This window comes from Rana temporaria, chromosome 5 (assembly GCF_905171775.1).
Source record: "Rana temporaria chromosome 5, aRanTem1.1, whole genome shotgun sequence".
Lineage (NCBI taxonomy): Eukaryota > Metazoa > Chordata > Amphibia > Anura > Ranidae > Rana > Rana temporaria.
Window position 1 is genome coordinate 75,991,440 of NC_053493.1, and position 18,325 is coordinate 76,009,764.

The 18,325-nt window shown below is 40.3% G+C and overlaps 1 protein-coding gene across 4 annotated transcripts in view; it reads right to left on the reverse strand.

The window, feature by feature from the left end:
• The window catches only part of DPP6 (dipeptidyl peptidase like 6), a 1,751,424-nt gene that overhangs the window by 390,456 nt on the left and 1,342,643 nt on the right, over positions 1-18,325 (reverse strand). For all 4 annotated transcript variants that reach the window (XM_040352727.1, XM_040352725.1, XM_040352728.1 and 1 more), the window contains exon 4: positions 3,134-3,228. In XM_040352727.1, the coding sequence (XP_040208661.1) occupies positions 3,134-3,228 (95 nt within the window). The remainder of the gene's footprint in view (positions 1-3,133; positions 3,229-18,325) is intronic.

Below are 18,325 nucleotides of genomic sequence, written 5' to 3' on the forward strand. Positions count from 1 at the left end.
TTTCCCCTTAATGCATCCTATGCATTAAGGGTTAAAAACATCTAATGTTTTCCAGCCCCCCAGCCCCCTGTTTTTTTTACCTGAGCCCTCGAAAGTCCCACATCGAGAATGCACTTGATCTTGGCCTGGTCTTCTCGGCTCTTCATTGGGTAGATTGATAGCAGCGCAGCCATTGGCTCGTGCTGTTGTCAATCAACTCCAATGACGCGACGACCGGGGGGCTGGGCCAAGTCCTGTAGTTGACGCCAATGGACACCTGATACAGGACGCGGGAGCGTGCCTGCAACGTAACCCCCTTGGGAGAGCGCTTCCCAGGGGGGTTACCAGAAGTGGGGAGGAGCTGAGACAGCCACGAGGGACCCCAGAAGAAGAGGATTGGGGCCACTCTGTGCAAAACGAGCTGCACAATTGAGGTAAGTATGACCTGTTTGTTATTTTAAAAAAAATAAAGCTTTACAGCCATTTTAATCCAACCCTCCCGCAAAAAAAAAAAAAACAGAACCAAATATAAACGTGCATGCTAATCGCAAAATAATAAAAAAAAATGCTAAATAGAAGAAATAAGGAGGAGGAAGAGGCAAAAGCCCAGATCTACTTAAATAAAAGTACCATATATACTCAAGTATAAGCCAACCCGAATATAAGCCGAGGCACCTCATTTTACCATAAAAAACTGGGAAAACTTATTGACTCAAGTATAAGCCTAGGGTGTGCATCTGCATGCCTCACTGTGCCTCACTTTGCCTCACTGTGTCCATGTGCATGCCTCATTGTGTCCATGCCTCACTGTGTCCATGCCTCACTGTGTCCATGCCTCACTGTGTTCATGCCTCACTATGCCTCAATGTGTCCATGCCTCACTGTGTCCATGACTAGACTGACGTTTAACATGGAAGTCTATTGAAGGGGTGCCCGGCTTTGAAAAATTGGTGCTCCCCAGCTGTAGGTCCCCCACACAACAAACTTTGCACACTTGTAGAGGAAGAGTGGGGCTACATGTGTGCCAAGTTCCGGGTCCAGGGAACCTATGACTGGCCAGTACCGGGTCCGCAAACATGACCAGAGAAATTACTAATTAACATGGGAGTCTATGGAATGGGTGCACGGCTTTGAAAAACCGATGCTCCCCGGCCGTAGGCCCCTTGGACAACAAACTTTGTACACTTGTAGAGAAAGAGGGGGGATTCATGTGTGCCTATAGCCGTCCAGTACCGGGTCCCCAAAGTCTGGGAGATCAGGCACAAAATGGGACTCGAGTATAAGCCGAGGGGGGCATTTTCAGCACAAAAAAATGTGCTGAAAAACTCGGCTTATACTCGAGTATATATGGTAAATCTAAATAAAAAATGCAACTCTTGCTGTAAACTTGATCTCTACTCCACCTTTTGTCCTGCTCAGACTCAGCCACTCTGTGACCCAGTGATGGTCCTCCTATGGTTTCAATTATATTCATCAAACTTTATTGAGTGCTGGGTGTCATTGATCGGTTGGTCATTGGAGGTTTTAGCTATGCACACACAGTATATTGATGGAGAGGACAGCTCTGAGATCAGAAATATTCAGCATCACTGAGGAGCACCCAGCCACAGAGAAGAAATTAAAAAAAAGATGACCTGGCACATTATGTAACATGCTGAAAACTCCTGGGGAAAAAAAAGGTACAAAAAAAGTGGCATTAGGCTTTAATAATGGGTTAATGTGGACCTAGTTAAGAGTTAAAGAATCTTAAAATTATTATATTATAATATATATTGTTTTACTTCACCATGTTTATGCAGATTTGGTACAGCAAGCTGATGATTTGCTTTTTATGACTGCAGCGCTATAACTTTGTAACAATTCTGCAATAATACATTGAATGATTGCTGTAACCAGCTGTTACAATGAACATTTAAGCAGGAACCACTCCCATTGGTACCTGCTCATCAAATTGAGCCTTGACCATTCAAGCTGACTATGGTGTCAGGCGGGGGGTATACGTGGGTCCAAGAATTAACGCAGGGCAGCATCTCATATAAATATAGTGGAAACTTACATAAAATCCCATAAATAATGCAGTTAGCCCATATCGGCAAATAGTTAAACAAGTCTGTGCCTTATCTGGGACCCCAGAGACCCAGAAAAACCAAGGGAAATGGGCAAGGGCTATTGGACTATGTCGGTACTTAGGTAAATCGTGATACACACCCGGCCCTGGGACACGCTGCTTGATCTACCCATTCAAGTGGTCCTAACTTTCTACCTCCATTGCTGGCATCCCTTAACTGGGCTCTCCCAGAATTGTTTTTTTTGGCGGCTCCTTTGGTTGGTCCTCGCCCACTACTAATTAGGTCCCAGGGCACTTAAGTTTTTTGACATTATATACAGTCAATACAGATCCTCACCTTGCTGGGGGCGTTTACACCATCCACAACCTATGTGAGACTTTGTCTCTAAGTGGGGCCTAGGCTCCTCCGAGGAGTGAATCTTTATTCACAGACCCAAATCTCCTGACGAAGCTACCTTTGAGTAGCGAAACTAGTTGAGAGCCTGATCTATATGACCCCCTCCGCCTGATCGTTGCCCGCAAACTAGGGCCCATTATACCATCTTCATTAGGTGTTGGCTGGTCGTATAATCAATTGTTCTACACTACTATCTCTGTAATTTTAAAACACTGTGTATTTCTCAAGTTATTTATGCTATGTTTATGTTTTAATAAATTGAACTTTTTTACCTCTATCATACTCTATTGATAACTGATTTACCTAAGTACCGACATAGTCCAATAGCCCTTGCCCATTTCCCTTGGTTTTTCTGGGTCTCTGGGGTCCCAGATAAATCTTACCTCTATTCAAACTATGATAGGATGATGGTACTTTCATGTTATGCTTTTCATTCTTTACTGAGAGGTTTCCTTATAAGTCTGTGCCTTATTTGAAAGAAGCAAAGAGCAATGATGAAGGTTTTTGATCGTCAATCAAACGTCATTATTTAGAAACAGTTAGAGAAAATAAACAGTATTCCTGATTGGTTGCTATCAGCTAAATATCTTGATTTGTTTATGTACTGCCAGTGTTTGATGTGATCAACCAATATTGTTTGTCAGCATAAAAAGTATTGGCATTGATCTTATATTAGAAAATATACTTACAAACATCTTCTTCTCTATCAATAACGTTGACTCATTCCGCTCTACATTCAGCTTCACCACATGACCCTGTTGTGTTCTAAATAACAATTCTTTGCCTGGAAAAAAGAAAAGAAAAAAGATTAGTGATGAAATATGAACATAGTTTGTACTGTTACAAAACAGTTATTTATTGTACTTGCTACTTGCTAATGTCAACATATCAATAAAGTGAAATAAACACACTGCAAAAAAGAATATGAAAACGGATTGCTCATTAAGTGAAAAAATGACATAAAAGGTTATAATTCAATGTATAAATATTCGTATCATATACAAAAGAAGAAACAAAACATATAAAGTGCATTGCTGTACAAAAAAAAACAAAAACAAAACAAAAAACAATATATACAGTGTTTTAAAAGTCTACCAATAATCAAACCTAAGTACAAATAAAATCAACACAATTTGTGATATCACCTCTAAGGCCTCGTACACACGATAGGTTAACCAGAGGACAACGGTCTGATGGACCGTTTTCATTGGTCCAAACCGATCGTGTGTAGGCCCCATAGGTTATTTAACCTTAGGTTAAAAAATAAGCCAACTTGCTTTAAAATTACCCTATGGAATCCTAACCGATGGGAAAAAAACGATCGTTAGTAGGCACGTCCATCGGTTAAAAATCCACGCATGCTCAGAATCAAGTCGACGCATGCTTGGAAGCATTGAACTTCGTTTTTTTCAGCACGTCGTTGTGTTTTACGTCACAACGTTCTGACACGATCGTTTTTTTAACTGATGGTGTGTAGGCACGACGGACCATCAGTCAGCTTCATAAGTTAACCTATGACAACGGTCCTTCAGACCGTTCTAATCGGATGGATTGATCGCGTGTACGAGGCTTTAGACAGCAGGTCACTGTATGATATTGACCACTAGGGATATAAAGGTCAAGTAGCACTCTCTATTGTATTTATAAATCCACATCAAACACAGCAAGATAGAGATCCCATATATTTAGCTTACAATAGTTGTGCAGAAAGGAAAAGCCCATATCGTAACTCCTTGGTAATGTGTATTCAGTATACAAAAACACCCAATAGTAAAATACTGTTGAAAGTTATTAACCATTTCAGCCCCGGAGGATTTGGCAGCCCAATGACCTGCCCATTTTTTGCGATTCGGCACTGCGTTGCTTTAACTGACAATTGCGTGGTCGTGCGACGTTGCACCAAAACAAACGTCCTTTTTTTCCCCACAAATAGAGCTTTGTTTTGATGGTATTTGATCACCTCAGCTGTTTTTATTTTTTACGCTATAAACACAAAAAGAGCGCCAATTTTGAAAAAAAAACAATATTTTTTACTTTTTGCTATAATAAATATCCCCAAAAAATATATTTAAAAAACAAATTTCCTTCTCAGTTTAGGCCAATATGTATTCTTCTGAAGGTGAAAAAAAACGCAATAAAAAGGGGGGTTGCCATCCGGGCCCTGAGGGCCTCTGGGCCCTTTAATAAAAACAAAAAAAATAAAAGAAATATATAAAAAATATATATATATTTTTTTTTTATAAAAACAGGGGGGTTGCCATCCGGGGTCTGGGGACCCCCGGGCCCCTTGGGACCTCTGTGCCCTTTAATAAAAACAAAAAATATAGAAAATAAACATAAAAAATAATAAATAAAATAAAAAAAGGGCTGCTCTGTGCAAAACCATTGCAGGTATATTTGGTAAAAGTAAGAAAAAGCTCTAATGTCGCTTTAAGTGAAATTTCAAAAAAGGGTAACCTCCAAAAGCAGTGGTGATCATTGCTGATAGGTACCAGAGTCAGATATGCTACTCTTGCCAAGAGGGTGCTGGCTTGAGGATGTTATGTGAAACCTACCAATCCTTTACGGCAAGTAGGTGACCACCTGCTCCCTTGTCACCACCTCCCTTTACCCTTTTACCACTATGCACTGCCAGCTTAACTCCAAAAAAAAAAAAAGCAATTCCTTCTGTATGATCATTGTACATTGAGAGGATTTTTAACAAACTTTGCTGCAGATTCCTACCTGTTTCTGCTCTGAAAAATAAGTTGTGTGTCGGGTTATGGCAATGTACCAAGTGAACCTGAATGGGAGTGACTCTATAATTACTTATCAGCTGATGCACTTGCAGTGTTCTAATAAGTAAAGTTGCAGTGTCAGAATCTAGATAGATGCGATTAACCCTTTGGGAATATCTGACCAAAAGTAAAATTTTTGTTGCAGAGGATGCCTAAAATCTGACTTGTATCTTAGTGCAAACTTCTGGAAAAGTCAGTGAGCCAATCATACTACAGTGTAGCAGTAAATTACATTTTTGGGGAAGTTCTGTACATCAACCTTGTACACTATACCTCCAGGTTGCCATATTGCATTGACTTTTACAGAAAATTACAGCACTGCAGATTGAAAAGGAAAGGTAATGTTTAATAACATTCATTTACATTTAATTTAATTCAGTTACTTGTGTAGCAACTGTATATCTTATATTATATATTTTTTATTTGCTATAAGTGAAGTTATACTCTCAAAGAGATTGTGAGTGTGTGAAGCCTCGTACACACGGCCGAGGAACTCGACGTGCCAAACACATCGAGTTCCTCGGCCAGTTCAGCCCTGAAGCCGCCGAGGAGCTCGGCGGGACGAGAGCTCCCATAGAACAACGAGGAAATAGAGAACATGTTCTCTATTTCCTCGCCGAGCTCCTCGTCGGCTTCCTCGGCCGAAAGTGTACACACGGCCGGGTTTCTCGGCAGAATTCAGCCAGAAACTCGGTCGGAAGCTGAATTCTGCCGAGGAAACTGGTCGTGTGTACGGGGCCTTAGTGTATGACCAGTAGGCTAAAACGTCAAGGCAATAAACATATATACAGGTGCATCTCATAAAATTAGAATATCATCAAAAAGTTAATTTATTTCAGTAATTCAATTTAAAAAGTGAAACTAATATATTTTATATAGTTGCGTTACACACAGAGTGATATATTTCTTTCTTTTAAGTTTGATGATTATGGCTGAGGCCTCGTACACACGACTGAGTTTCTCAGCAAAAACCAGCAAGAAACTTGCTGGGAGATATTTTTTTGCAGAGGAAACCGGTCGTGTGTACATTTTCGTCGATAAACTCGACGAGCCAAAAAGAGAGCAAGTTCGCTATTCCCTCGACGGGAATGGAGAAACTTGCCTTGTCGAGTTTCTCGACAGCCTAACAAGGAACTCGACGAGGAAAACGATGTGTTTCGCCCGTCGAGTTCCTCGGTCGTGTGTATGAGGCCTTACAGCTAGTGAAAACCCAAAATTCAGTATCTCAGAGAATTAGAATATTACATAAGACCAATAAAAACTTGGATTTTTAATACAGAAATGTTGGCCTACTAAAAACCATGTCCATGTACAGTAAAGTATGCACTCAATCCTTGGTAGGGGCTCCTTTTGCATTAGAGGTGATCAGCCTGAGGCACTGCTGAGGTGTTATGGAAGCCGAAGTTTCATCATGGACTGTGGGAAATTTTGCATTTCTTTTGGAAATCAAGGTCCCAGAGTCTGGAGGAAAAGTGGAGAGGCACATAATCCAAGTTCCATGAGGTCCAGTGTGAAGTTTCCACAATCAGGGATGATTTGGGGATCCATGTTATCTGCTGGTGTTGGTCCACTGGGTTTTATCAAATCCAAAGTCAGCGCAGCCCTCTAGGTGCCGATTTAATTTTTCAGCAGGACTTGGCACCTGCTACACTGCCAAAAGTACCAATACCTGATTTAATGATCATGGCATCACTGTGCTTGATTGACCAGCAAACTCACCTAACCTAAACCCCATAGAGAATCTGTGAGGTATTGTCAAAAAGAAGATGCAAGACACCAGACCCAACAATACAGATGAGCTGAAAACCACTATCAAAGAAAACGGGACCTGATAGCCTTCATGCCACACGGCATTGATGCATTAATTAATGTAAAATGAGCCTTGGCCAAGTACTGAGTGTATAATATACTGTACGTGGACATACTTGTCAGTAGGCCAATATTTCTGTATTACAATTTTTTTTTTACTGGTCTTATGTAATATTCAAAATTACTGAGATACAGAATTTTGGGTTTACACTAGCTGTAAACCATAATCATCAAAATTAAAAGAAAGAACTGCTTGAAATATATTACTCTGTGTGTATATTACTCATCTATGTAAATCATATGAGTTTCATTTTTGAATTAAATTACTGAAATAAATTTTTGATGAAAATCACATTTTATGAGATGCGCCTGCATCTCTCTCTCTCTCTGTGTATATATATATATATATATATATATATATATATATATATATATACACACACACATGTATATATAGGCCCGGATTCAGAAAGCCCGGCGTAACTTTGTGCGGGCGTAGCATATCTCAGATACGCTACGCCGCCATTACTTAGTGGGGCAGGTTCTGTATTCAGAAAGAACCTGCGCCCTAAGTTACGGCGGCGTAGCGTATGTGTCCGGCTTAAGCCCACGTAATACAAATTATCCAGGCAGTGGGCGTGTTGTATGTTAATGAATGGTGACCCCACGTAAAAAAAAATTGTTACTAACGGCGCATGCGCCGTCCGTGGACGTATCCCAGTGCGCATGCTCCAAATTACGTCGCAAAGCCTCATTGGTTTCGACGTGAACGTAACTTACGCCCAGCCCCATTCACGGACGACTTACACAAACTACGTAAACGACGCAAAGTTCTACGCTGGCCCCATGTCCATACCTAACATTGGCTACGCCTCATTAAGCAGGGGTAACTTTACGCCGGAAAAAGCCTTACGAAAACGACGTAAAAAAATGCGCCGGGCACACGTATGTTTCTGAATCGGCGTATCTACCTAATTTACATATTCTACACGTAAATCTACGGAAGCGCCACCTAGCGGCCAGCGTAAATATGCAACTAAGATACGACGGCGTAAGAGACTTACGTCAGTCGTATCTTAGCCAAATTTCGGCGTATCTTGCTTTCTGAATACAGAAAAAAGATACGCCGGCGGATCCTAGAATTTACGCGGCATATCAATAGATACGCCAATGTAAATTCTTTCTGAACCCGGGCCATACTGTATATGTATATGGTTAAACATGGCCACACATTTTACAGGCTGATTGTACAGCTTTTTTAGATTTACCAACAGCTATGCACAATATAATTCTGCTTCTCAGATTAACACCAGCCATAGCCAATCATAAAGAGACATTAAAGAGGGTTTCAGTATAAAAGCCCATTGTGCATTTTAATTAATCTGCAAAAAAGTGCCTGCGTGCAATAATCAATTATCCTCACCCATGGGAGAAAGCCCTTCTTTAGAATGTAATAAACTGTTATAAATAATTGATACAACCAAGATAACTTCTTATAAAAGTCTGACAATGTATGCATTATTTGCTTCACCTACCCCTATAATTAAAGGAAAAAGTATTCTCCCTTGATCATGAGTACAAACATAGCTAAGTGTTTAATTACAAGAGTTGGTTGTTATGCTCCATAGACTTAAAATAGCTGATTAGAAATATGTTTAAAAAAAAATGACACAGCTAATTGTAATAGATTGCTGATGCGCTTGATGGACTGTTGTCAGCTGGGAAATACATTTAACTGTGGTAGTCATTAAATGATTTCATTTCTTTATTAGTGCTTGCTAAGTATTTATCTTGTTTATACTGCCTTTTGATCAGCTTCGCAGACACTGTTGTGTCTGTTTATTTAACAGAACAGGGCAAAGAGTTTAGATGATTCTTGGTTTGTGTAAACTGCAATTTGTGTTCAAACTAGTAAGCTACTTTAAAGTTAGCCATCTTTGGCAGATACCTATAATCTTACAAAAGTATTCCTAATACTTACATGTACAGAGCATAGTGAAATGGACATATAGGGGTTTATTTACTAAAAGCAAATAGACTGCGCACTTTACAGTTGCTCAAGAGTTTAGTAAATAAGCAGAAGCTCTGTTGGCTTCCATCATCCAATCATGTGCATGCAAAAATGCTGTTTTTAAAAAAAAATATATATATATATATATTGTATGTAATTGGTTATTCTTTGAGAAGTGAAGCTTTACCTTATTTACTAAGCTCAGGAGCAACTGCACTTGTAGCGTGCAACTGCATTGTACAAAGAGCACAGTCTATTTGCCTTTAGTAAATCAACCCCTTAGGCCCCGTACACACGAGGAGACATGTCCGATGAAAACGGTCCGCGGACCATTTTCATCGGACATGTCTCCTGGGAGCTTTTGGTCTGATGTGTGTACACACCATCAGACCAAAATCCCCGCGGACAGAGAACACGGTGACGTAGAAGACACAGACGTTCTCAAACACGGAAGTGCAATGCTTCCACGCATGCGTCGAATCAATTCGACGCATGCGCAGGATTTTGGGACGCTGGTTACACGTCATAACCACCGGACATGTTCGATGGACATGTTTCCAGCGGACAAGTTTCTTAGCTTGCTAAGAAACTTTTGTCCGCTGGAAACCTGTCCGCTAGGCCGTACACACGGTTGGACATGTCCACGGAAACTGGTCCGCGGACCAGTTTCAGCAGACATGTTCAACCGTGTGTACGCTGCCTTACTGTCACCTGTACATATGCATCTCCGTAACATGGTACATTTACAAAAAAAAACATTAGCGCCACTACCTTGAAAAAAAAAAGTGTAGTGCACAGTACACAGCTGGATTCCCTTGGATGGTGTGTTTGCATTTTGATGTATTTCACCTGTTTTTGGAGCTCCATTTTTTTTATTCACACAGTTCACAGTATCTTTCCTTGAGCTAACAATAAATATTATATTGAATACATACTACAGCTGCCCCCAAAAATAATTTTATATATAATAGCTCCAGATTAGCGCTGACATTACTCTTGTATGTATGTGTGCAACTACTGACCAGGTTCTTAAATGTGGAATAAAATTTGGACCAGGTGCTGTAAAGCTTTGATAAATTCAGGGATGCATTTTTCAGCAATTTTGGAAAACTCTTTGTTATGAAGCATGTACATGTTGTGCTAAAAGGGATGATATTAGGATACTTTGTGTTATGATAAGTAAGGGAGTCACATTCCAGCATTATTCCCAGTGGGGTTGATTAAGGTGATGTTTAAATTTATGTTTGTGCTACCTGCTTTTGGTAAAATGTTATGTACCCATTAACAATAAACCAGTGACAGTTCCTTAATAGATAACCTGGAAGAATTACACGAATAAACAAAAAAAACATTTTGTTTTTTTATAATTTACATAATTGCTCAATCACAGACTGTCAACTCATTACTGACTACTTAACTCAAGCAAACTGACAATGTAATTGCTTTCATCCAGCACATCTTCAAATCATTAGTTAAACAAATGCAGCCAATGCAATTAAATCTTCTTTCTATACATGAATACTTCAACTATTCTAGTATGCAAGGAGAGAGTCATTTTTAAGTTTGTTTAAGTGGAAAGTTTGACTAATAGGAATAGTCATACAATATCTATACACAATCCATATAGTAATGATTGTATTGGTCTACTCTAGGCTGTGAAGTTTACCTTCCAAATGTCAAGGCATGAAAATGCATGGCTTGCCGCCAACCCTCTAAATAAAAAATGCTAAGTGGATGCTATGAAGAGAAAAAATATAATTGTAAAAAATGCCTGACTTATCTGTCTCACTAAAATGATGTTTCTGAGCCTCCTTGCAGTATTCTAGGAAAGAGTGTCTGTGAAATTTTGAATTCCTAACTTTTCCAGGATCTCGCAGTGAGGCTCAGTGATGTCACCAACAAAAAAAAGTAGTTGCAAACAAGTGTGTGTGGAGTAAGTAATTTATTTTATTGCTTTTTTCCCCTTTCACTAAGTTTTTTTTTATTCAGGGGGTAGGGACTCCCAGATAAGAAGACCTTATGCAAGGTTCAGTTTTAAAGGACTAAAGCCTTGTACACACGATCGGATATCTGATGGAATCTAGTCCAATGCATTTGTTCGTCTGATAACCGATTAAGCTGACTTTCATCAGTCTTGCCTACACACCAAAAAAAATCTGACCGTGTCAGAACGCGGTGACGTAAAGTTCAATGCTTCCGAGCATGCGTCGACTTAATTCTGAGCATGCGTGGATTTTTGACCGATTGACTTCCACACAGACGATCATTTTTTCCATTCGTTTTTTTATCCATAGGAAAAATTTAAAACATGTTCTATTTTTTTTACCAATGGAAAACAAACCCACATCGGGGGCGCCCACACACGATCGGTTTGTCCGATGAAAACAGTCCATCGGTCTGTTTTCATCGGACAAACCGTTCGTGTGTACAGGGCTTTAGTCACTTTGTACACTTAAAAGAGAAGTATGTTTTTTGTTTTTCATTCATACTTACCTAGGTGGATACAGCACGGTACGATCAGAAGGCCACATTTAACAAGTAAGAAACAGGTTCATCATCCCATCGCCTTCATGGTAGTGCTGTACCACTTCTGCTAGATACTTCTACTTTTGTTGAAGTCTTGAGTTTTCTACCACTTTTATCCAGAGCCTTAAAGTTACTATTCCGTTATTTTTACACCTCTACAGTCACAGTACAAAGCTTCAGTCAATCAGTATGCACGCCTAGTTTTACTTCCATAGTTCAGGTTTAATATCTTACATTGAGTGCCATTAAAAACGTAATTCCCCCTCCCTATAAAAAAAAGTTCTACTTTTCCTTAGTGTGAAGTTTTTGACTTTTTAATTTTGTACTTTAGTCCCTTGTAAGGTTTCATTCTTAAATTTTGGGTGACTTTAATGTCAACCGGTGAGGGCCATGCATAAAGTTAAATGACTCCTGGTTTTCAATCATATTCACACATCATTAGGCTTGTGCATTTTTTTTCGTAACAAATCGAAATTCGGACGAATTTAGCAACTTTCAAAGGTTCGTAAGCATTCGAATTTCTGAACAAAGCAATTAAAGTGGAGTTCAACCCAAAAGTGGAACTTCCTCTTAATCCACTCCTCGCCGCCTTACATGCCACATTTGGCATGTCATTTTTTTGGGGGGGAGTGGGGGCTTCAGGAGAAGTGGGACTTCCTGTCCCACTTCCTCCTTCTGCCGAGGGGCTGCTAAGGCGAATAGTCATATCGCCTTTTGGCAGCCCCTCCCTGTAGGCGATTGCCTGGGACACGTGACAGGTCCCAGGCGTTTGCCTGTCCAATCGGATGGCGCAGTGCCTCTCGCGCATGCGCAGTGGGTGCCCAGCCGTGAAGCCGAAAGCTGTCACGGCTGGGTGCCCACACTTAGAATGAAGACGCCGGCTGGAGAGGGGGGGAGAGGAGCGGAGCCCCGGCCAGCGCGTCGCTGGAACGTGGAGCAGGTGAGTGTATGTTTATTAAAAGCCAGCAGCTACACTTTTTGTAGCTGCTGACTTTTAATAAACATTAAAAATGACTGGAACACCCCTTTAAGAATAAAACCGAATAAATTATATTGCAAATAGCGAATGCCGAACGCCTTCAGCATAATTTGTTGTTGCGTTAATGCGGCCTAATGCAACAGCCGACTTGTTGTGATCCCAACCACACATCCAACAATAACACTCTGCTCTGCTCTCTGCTCCTCCCTCACCATGCTGAACTCCCTTTCAAAATGGTGTACAGGGGCGGAGGCTATAGCCGCATGTCAAAAACGAAAGTAAAATACAGGATTTCGATTCGTTACAAATATCCACAATATATTTAGAAAAGTACAAATACAATCGAAGCATGTTAGGCAGCGCCATTGTGAGAAAGACACGGAAAATTACGAACCAACGAACCCAAAAAAAAGTACGAATCAACGTTAAACAATGTACTCTACCGAAAGTACGAATTATAAATCAACTAAAAATAAGGCTTACATTAATACGAATTATTTTGATTCAAAGAAAAATTATGCTTGAGAAAAATACGAACACGAAAAATCCAGTTTAGCAAAATTACGAATGATTGCGAATCAACAGGACGGAAAATAAACTAAACTAAACAAAACAAATGTTTACATTGTGCACAAGTCTACACATCATTGTGAGCTTCCAGCATATTGAATTAGCCAGTTTCCCAGGCTACTGTACATCCTGCAGCATTTAGTGGGGCCTCTGAGAGGACAGAGGGGTTTTAAACTCTACTCCATTCTCTGTTTTTCACCTATCGGCCTCACTCGGAAGGCCCGATATATCATCTCGCAGGAGTCTACTACCTTTTAATTCCTCACCCAGTGCAGAACCTCTGTTGCTATTCTATGATGAGTTTAAAGCAATATTAAACCCAAAAGCAAACATATTGCAACTTACTTATTCTTAGCTGTGATGGCTTTATTGGTTTCCTTTTTTTAGGCTTTCTTTTTTTTTTTTTTTTGGAAATCCAGCCAGTAAGTCTGCTATTTTTCAACAGAAACTTTCTACAGTTACAGGAATAAGACAGACCATTTAACACTAACGGAAGTGATTAAAATGATCAGCTTTTATTTCTTTATGTTAACCCTTTATTGCAAAAGGAAAAAAACTGTTTGCCCTAACGGATTATAAAGTAGTAGAGTTCAGCTTCCATTTGTTACTGTATATAAATCTTCTAAAACATCTAAGACCCCCCCCCCACACACACACAAACACTGCTGCTGTTCAAATATATCTGTGCTCATTCATCCAGAGTGGGGGCCTCTAATACAAGAGGTGTGTTACTGTCCAGATCACCAGGGAAAAACAAGTATAAAAAAGCCTAAAAAAGCCTGAATACAGCCACTACATCTAATGATCGATAAGCTGCAATATAACATTGTTGGTTTTGGGTCTAATACTGCTTTAATAGGAACACACTTTGTATGCATCCTTTACAGCCCTTAAACTCTCCTTTGTCAGAAGTAGGCTTTCCTTATGAACATCTTCAATAACAGTATGTTAACATCTGGATCTCGGAGAGTTCTCTGCTATTACTTCAATGTCAGTCCTCTCCTTTTGGTTAACGGTCAAAAAAGCAATGAAGCAGAGAAGTAAATTATTGCTATGGAAACACTTTATAACAGAATTGCACAATGACTTCACTTTAGATTGCTTTACATGGTACAATATATACAGGTAGTATCCCAGCGGGACACAGCATCTATATTTAAAATAACGATTAACTGGGACATCAATTCTGTGGCAAGAAAAATAAATCTTACTTACTGTTTATGACTTTGTTTCAAATAATCAAGAACCTTTGATAGCTTTCCATTGTAATTTATAGAAAAGCTGTAGGCATTTTATACTGCCCTGGGGTGTCTACCAACATATTATTCTTGTTTACAGCTTCCATTCAATAATTGCTTTTCATCTTTCTCCGGTTAAAAAAAATAAAACTACTCAGTAATGCAGACTAAACTACCCCTATAAATATTTTGCAAATAAACCAAATGATACAACTTTTTCTGGTGTATCTTTACCCCCGGATCCATCAAAGCATTTAGAGAAGCATTTCTCAACCAATTTACTATGAGGGAACCCTTGAAATCATTTTTTGGCTCCAGGGAACCCCTTCTAAAAATGATTAAATTAACATCTTGTGGTGCAATAGTGTGATGGTCAGTGAGAAGAATGATCCTTACATTTGTGGTCAGTGGGAAGAATCCCTCCTTACAGATAGCTAAAGATATAAATGGTGTCAGTGGTTACCCATCTGAGAGGCAGAACTGGCTTATTGCTCAAGGAACCCCTAGCAACCTTTCAAGGAACCCTAGGGTTCCATAGAACCCTGATTGAGAAACCATGATTTAGAGGAATGTCCACACTTGCCTTCAAACTGCATCTAAATCTTTGTAAGTACGCATAATGTGCCAAAAACTTGGGCCACTGTGGACGCAAATCTCCTTATATTACCCATAATATAGTCTGCTGCAGTATGCAGCTTACTTTGCACATGACAGACTATGTGTTAAGGTACAATGCAGGCTTTAGATATAAGTTTTAGCTAAATACCATGTTGTACAATGGTCTTTGGGCATGGGGGCATGAAAGAAAAAGATTAAGTCTTTATAAAAATATATGAAGGATTAGTGGCTCACACCCCAACTTCTCCTTCTCATTTGTGGGCATCATAATTGCAACAGTTTGGTCATGCACAGCGATGGCCAAGTATTAGAAATATGGGAAATCCTGGATGGTGCATGTAGCTCATTTGATTAGAAAGCCAAGAAGAACCCTCATTCAAAAAGCTCATACACTTTCCACTCTGGCACTTTCTAATGGTATCAGTGTGGATAATAATGAAGGGAAGGATCCCTTTACCTGTTGGTTATGAGCTTGTAAGCAGGCGCAGTCTACTTTCTCCACTACAGGTGGCATTATCTGCAGCAGCACTGTAGTTGGAGAGGAAGGCAAGAGGAACATGGTTTCTCTATGGCTTCCTGGTCCACTGGGGAAGTGATCCGATTGAATGCTGCCATCCCATGTGACTCTGGCCACTATCTTGGGTCGGGCAAAGCTATTTTAAAGCTCTGGCTCCCAGAGTGGGTGCACTTTTGGCAAGTTGGTAAAGTAGGGAGAGGTACCCCATCTTTCAGGGACAGTACTAGCACTAGGGAAAGGATCCCAATGAGGAGGGTAAGCGTAGGGTCACATCTCTTCTAGACACCTTCCCGATTGCCAATTGGGCACAAGACAGCCAGGCTGCATTCTGCCACATCTCAACAGATGCAGTCAGTCTGGCTGGAATCTGCTCCTTCACGTTGTTGGAAACTGTGAGTGTACCCAGCTAGGTGGCTTTCCCACCAAGCTTGTTGAGAACTGTTGTTGCAATACTTCAATACAAGCTTCGCCCCCGACTGCGATAGGTATCGTCGTTGCAAACATGGCACCCCCACCTACAAGCCGGTTCCAAAATTAATCTTTTGTGCTGAATACCTGCAAGTGTATGTATAACCCTAGATATAAACAGAGCCTAGAGGAATTATCTGAAAGGAACTAAAACATGTAATATGAATAATATACAGTATATATACAGTTAGGTTCATATATATTTGGACACAGGCACAATTTAATTTTTTTTAGGTATTTACCAAAACATATTCAAGCTATAGTTATATAAGGAATATGGACTGAACGTGCAAACTCTCAGGTTTAATTTGAGGGTATGTACATCCAAATCAGAGGAAAGGTTTAGGAATTACATCTCTTAAGAACAGCCACCCCCCTTTTTCAAAGACCAAAAGTAATTGGACAATTGAATCAAAAGCTGTTTCATGGCCAGTTGTGGGTTACAACTTTGTTATTTCTTCATCATTTAAGCAGGTAAAGTTGATTCTAAAGAGTTGATTCTAAGTGTGGTATTTCTATTTGGAATCTATTGCTGTGAGGCCGCATACACACGATCAGTCCATCCGATGAGAACGGTCCGAAGGACCGTTGTCATCGGTTAACCGATGAAGCTGACTGATGGTCTGATGTGCCTACACAACATTAGTTAAAAAAAACGATCGAGTCCAACGCGGTGACTTAAAACACAACGATGTGCTGAGAAAAATGAAGTTCAATGCCTCCAAGCATGCGTCGACTTGATTCTGAGCATGTGCGGGTTTTTAACCGATGCTTTTGCATACTAACCATGGGTTTTGACCTATCGGTTAGGCGTCCATCGGTTCAATTTTAAAGCAAGTTCTACATTTTTTGACCGAAGGATAACTGACCGATGGGGCCCACACACAACGGTTTGGACCGATATAACGGTCCTTCAGTCCGTTTCCATTGGTTTTGACCGACCGTGTGTACGAGGCCTGAACCTACATCATGCATTCAAAGGAGCTGTCCATGCAAGTGAATCAGGGCATTGTAAGGCTTCAAGAATGAAACAAATCCATAAGAGAGATAGCCTCTGTGGCCAAATCAAGAGTTTGGTACATTCTGAGGAAAGAAGAATGCACTGGTGAGCTCAGCAAAATAAAAAGGCCTGGACATCCACATGAGACAACAGTGGTGGATGATCGCAGGATCCTCTCCATGGTAAAAAAAAAAAAACATTCACAACATCCAGAGTAAAGTGAAGGACACTCTCCAGGAGATGGACGTATCATTGTCAAAGTCTACAATCAAGAGAAGACTTCACGAGAGCAAATACAGAGGGTTCACCACAAGGTGCAAACAATTCATAAACCTAAAGAAAAAAGATTAGACTTTGCCAAAAAGCGTCTAAAAAGAGACAGACCAGTTCTGGAAAAGCATTCTTTGGATGGATGAAACTAGGATTAATCTGTACCAGAATGACAGGAAGAAAAAAGTGTAGAGAAGGCTCGGAACAGCTCATGATCCAAAGTATATGTCATCTGTAAAACATGGTGGAGGCAGTGTGATGGTATGGGCATGCATGGCTTCCAGTGCCACTGGGTCATTGGTGTTTATTGATGATGTGACAGAAGACAGAAGCAGCTGGATGAATTCTGCAGTGTTTAGAGATATACTGTCAGCCCAGATTCAGCCAAATGCAGCAAAGTTGATTGGATGGCGCTTCACAGTACAGAAGGACAATGATCCAAAACACACTGCAAAAGGACCACAGAAGCTGTTGAAGGAAAACAAATGAATTGTTCTGCAATGGCAGAGTGAATCACTTGATCTCAACCCAATTGAGCATGCATTTCAGATGCTGAAGGCAAAACTAAAAGCAGAAAGACCCACAAACAAAGAACAACTAAAGACAGCTGCAGTTAGAGCCTGGCAAAGCATCAGACAGGAGGAAACCCAGTCTTTGGTGGTCCATGTCCATGGGTTCCAGACTTCAGGCAGTCATTGCCAGTAAAGGATTCTCAACAAAATCTTAAAAATGTATACTTTATTTATGATTATATTAATTTGTCCAATTACATTTGAGCCCCTGAAAATAGGGGGACTGTATAAAAATGTGTAGCACTACCCCCGCAGGAGCTGCTGGTTATATTTTGGGTGGCACGTTACCTCTATATCCTCGCTATCCAGGGTGAAAAGAGAGTCCAAAGAATTTCAATGTCCATACACAATGTACCTCTTTTCTCTTTGGGCTTATTTGGGAGAACTTTAGTAGAAAATAAAGATGAGGGGTGCAAGGGTAGGTAGATTCAGGTGCATAGTCACAAGTAGAAAACACTCCTGTTTCTAGAAAACAGTTCTCGTTGCCACTCTAGCCAGAGTGGGTATTGCTCACCCGGATTGGTCC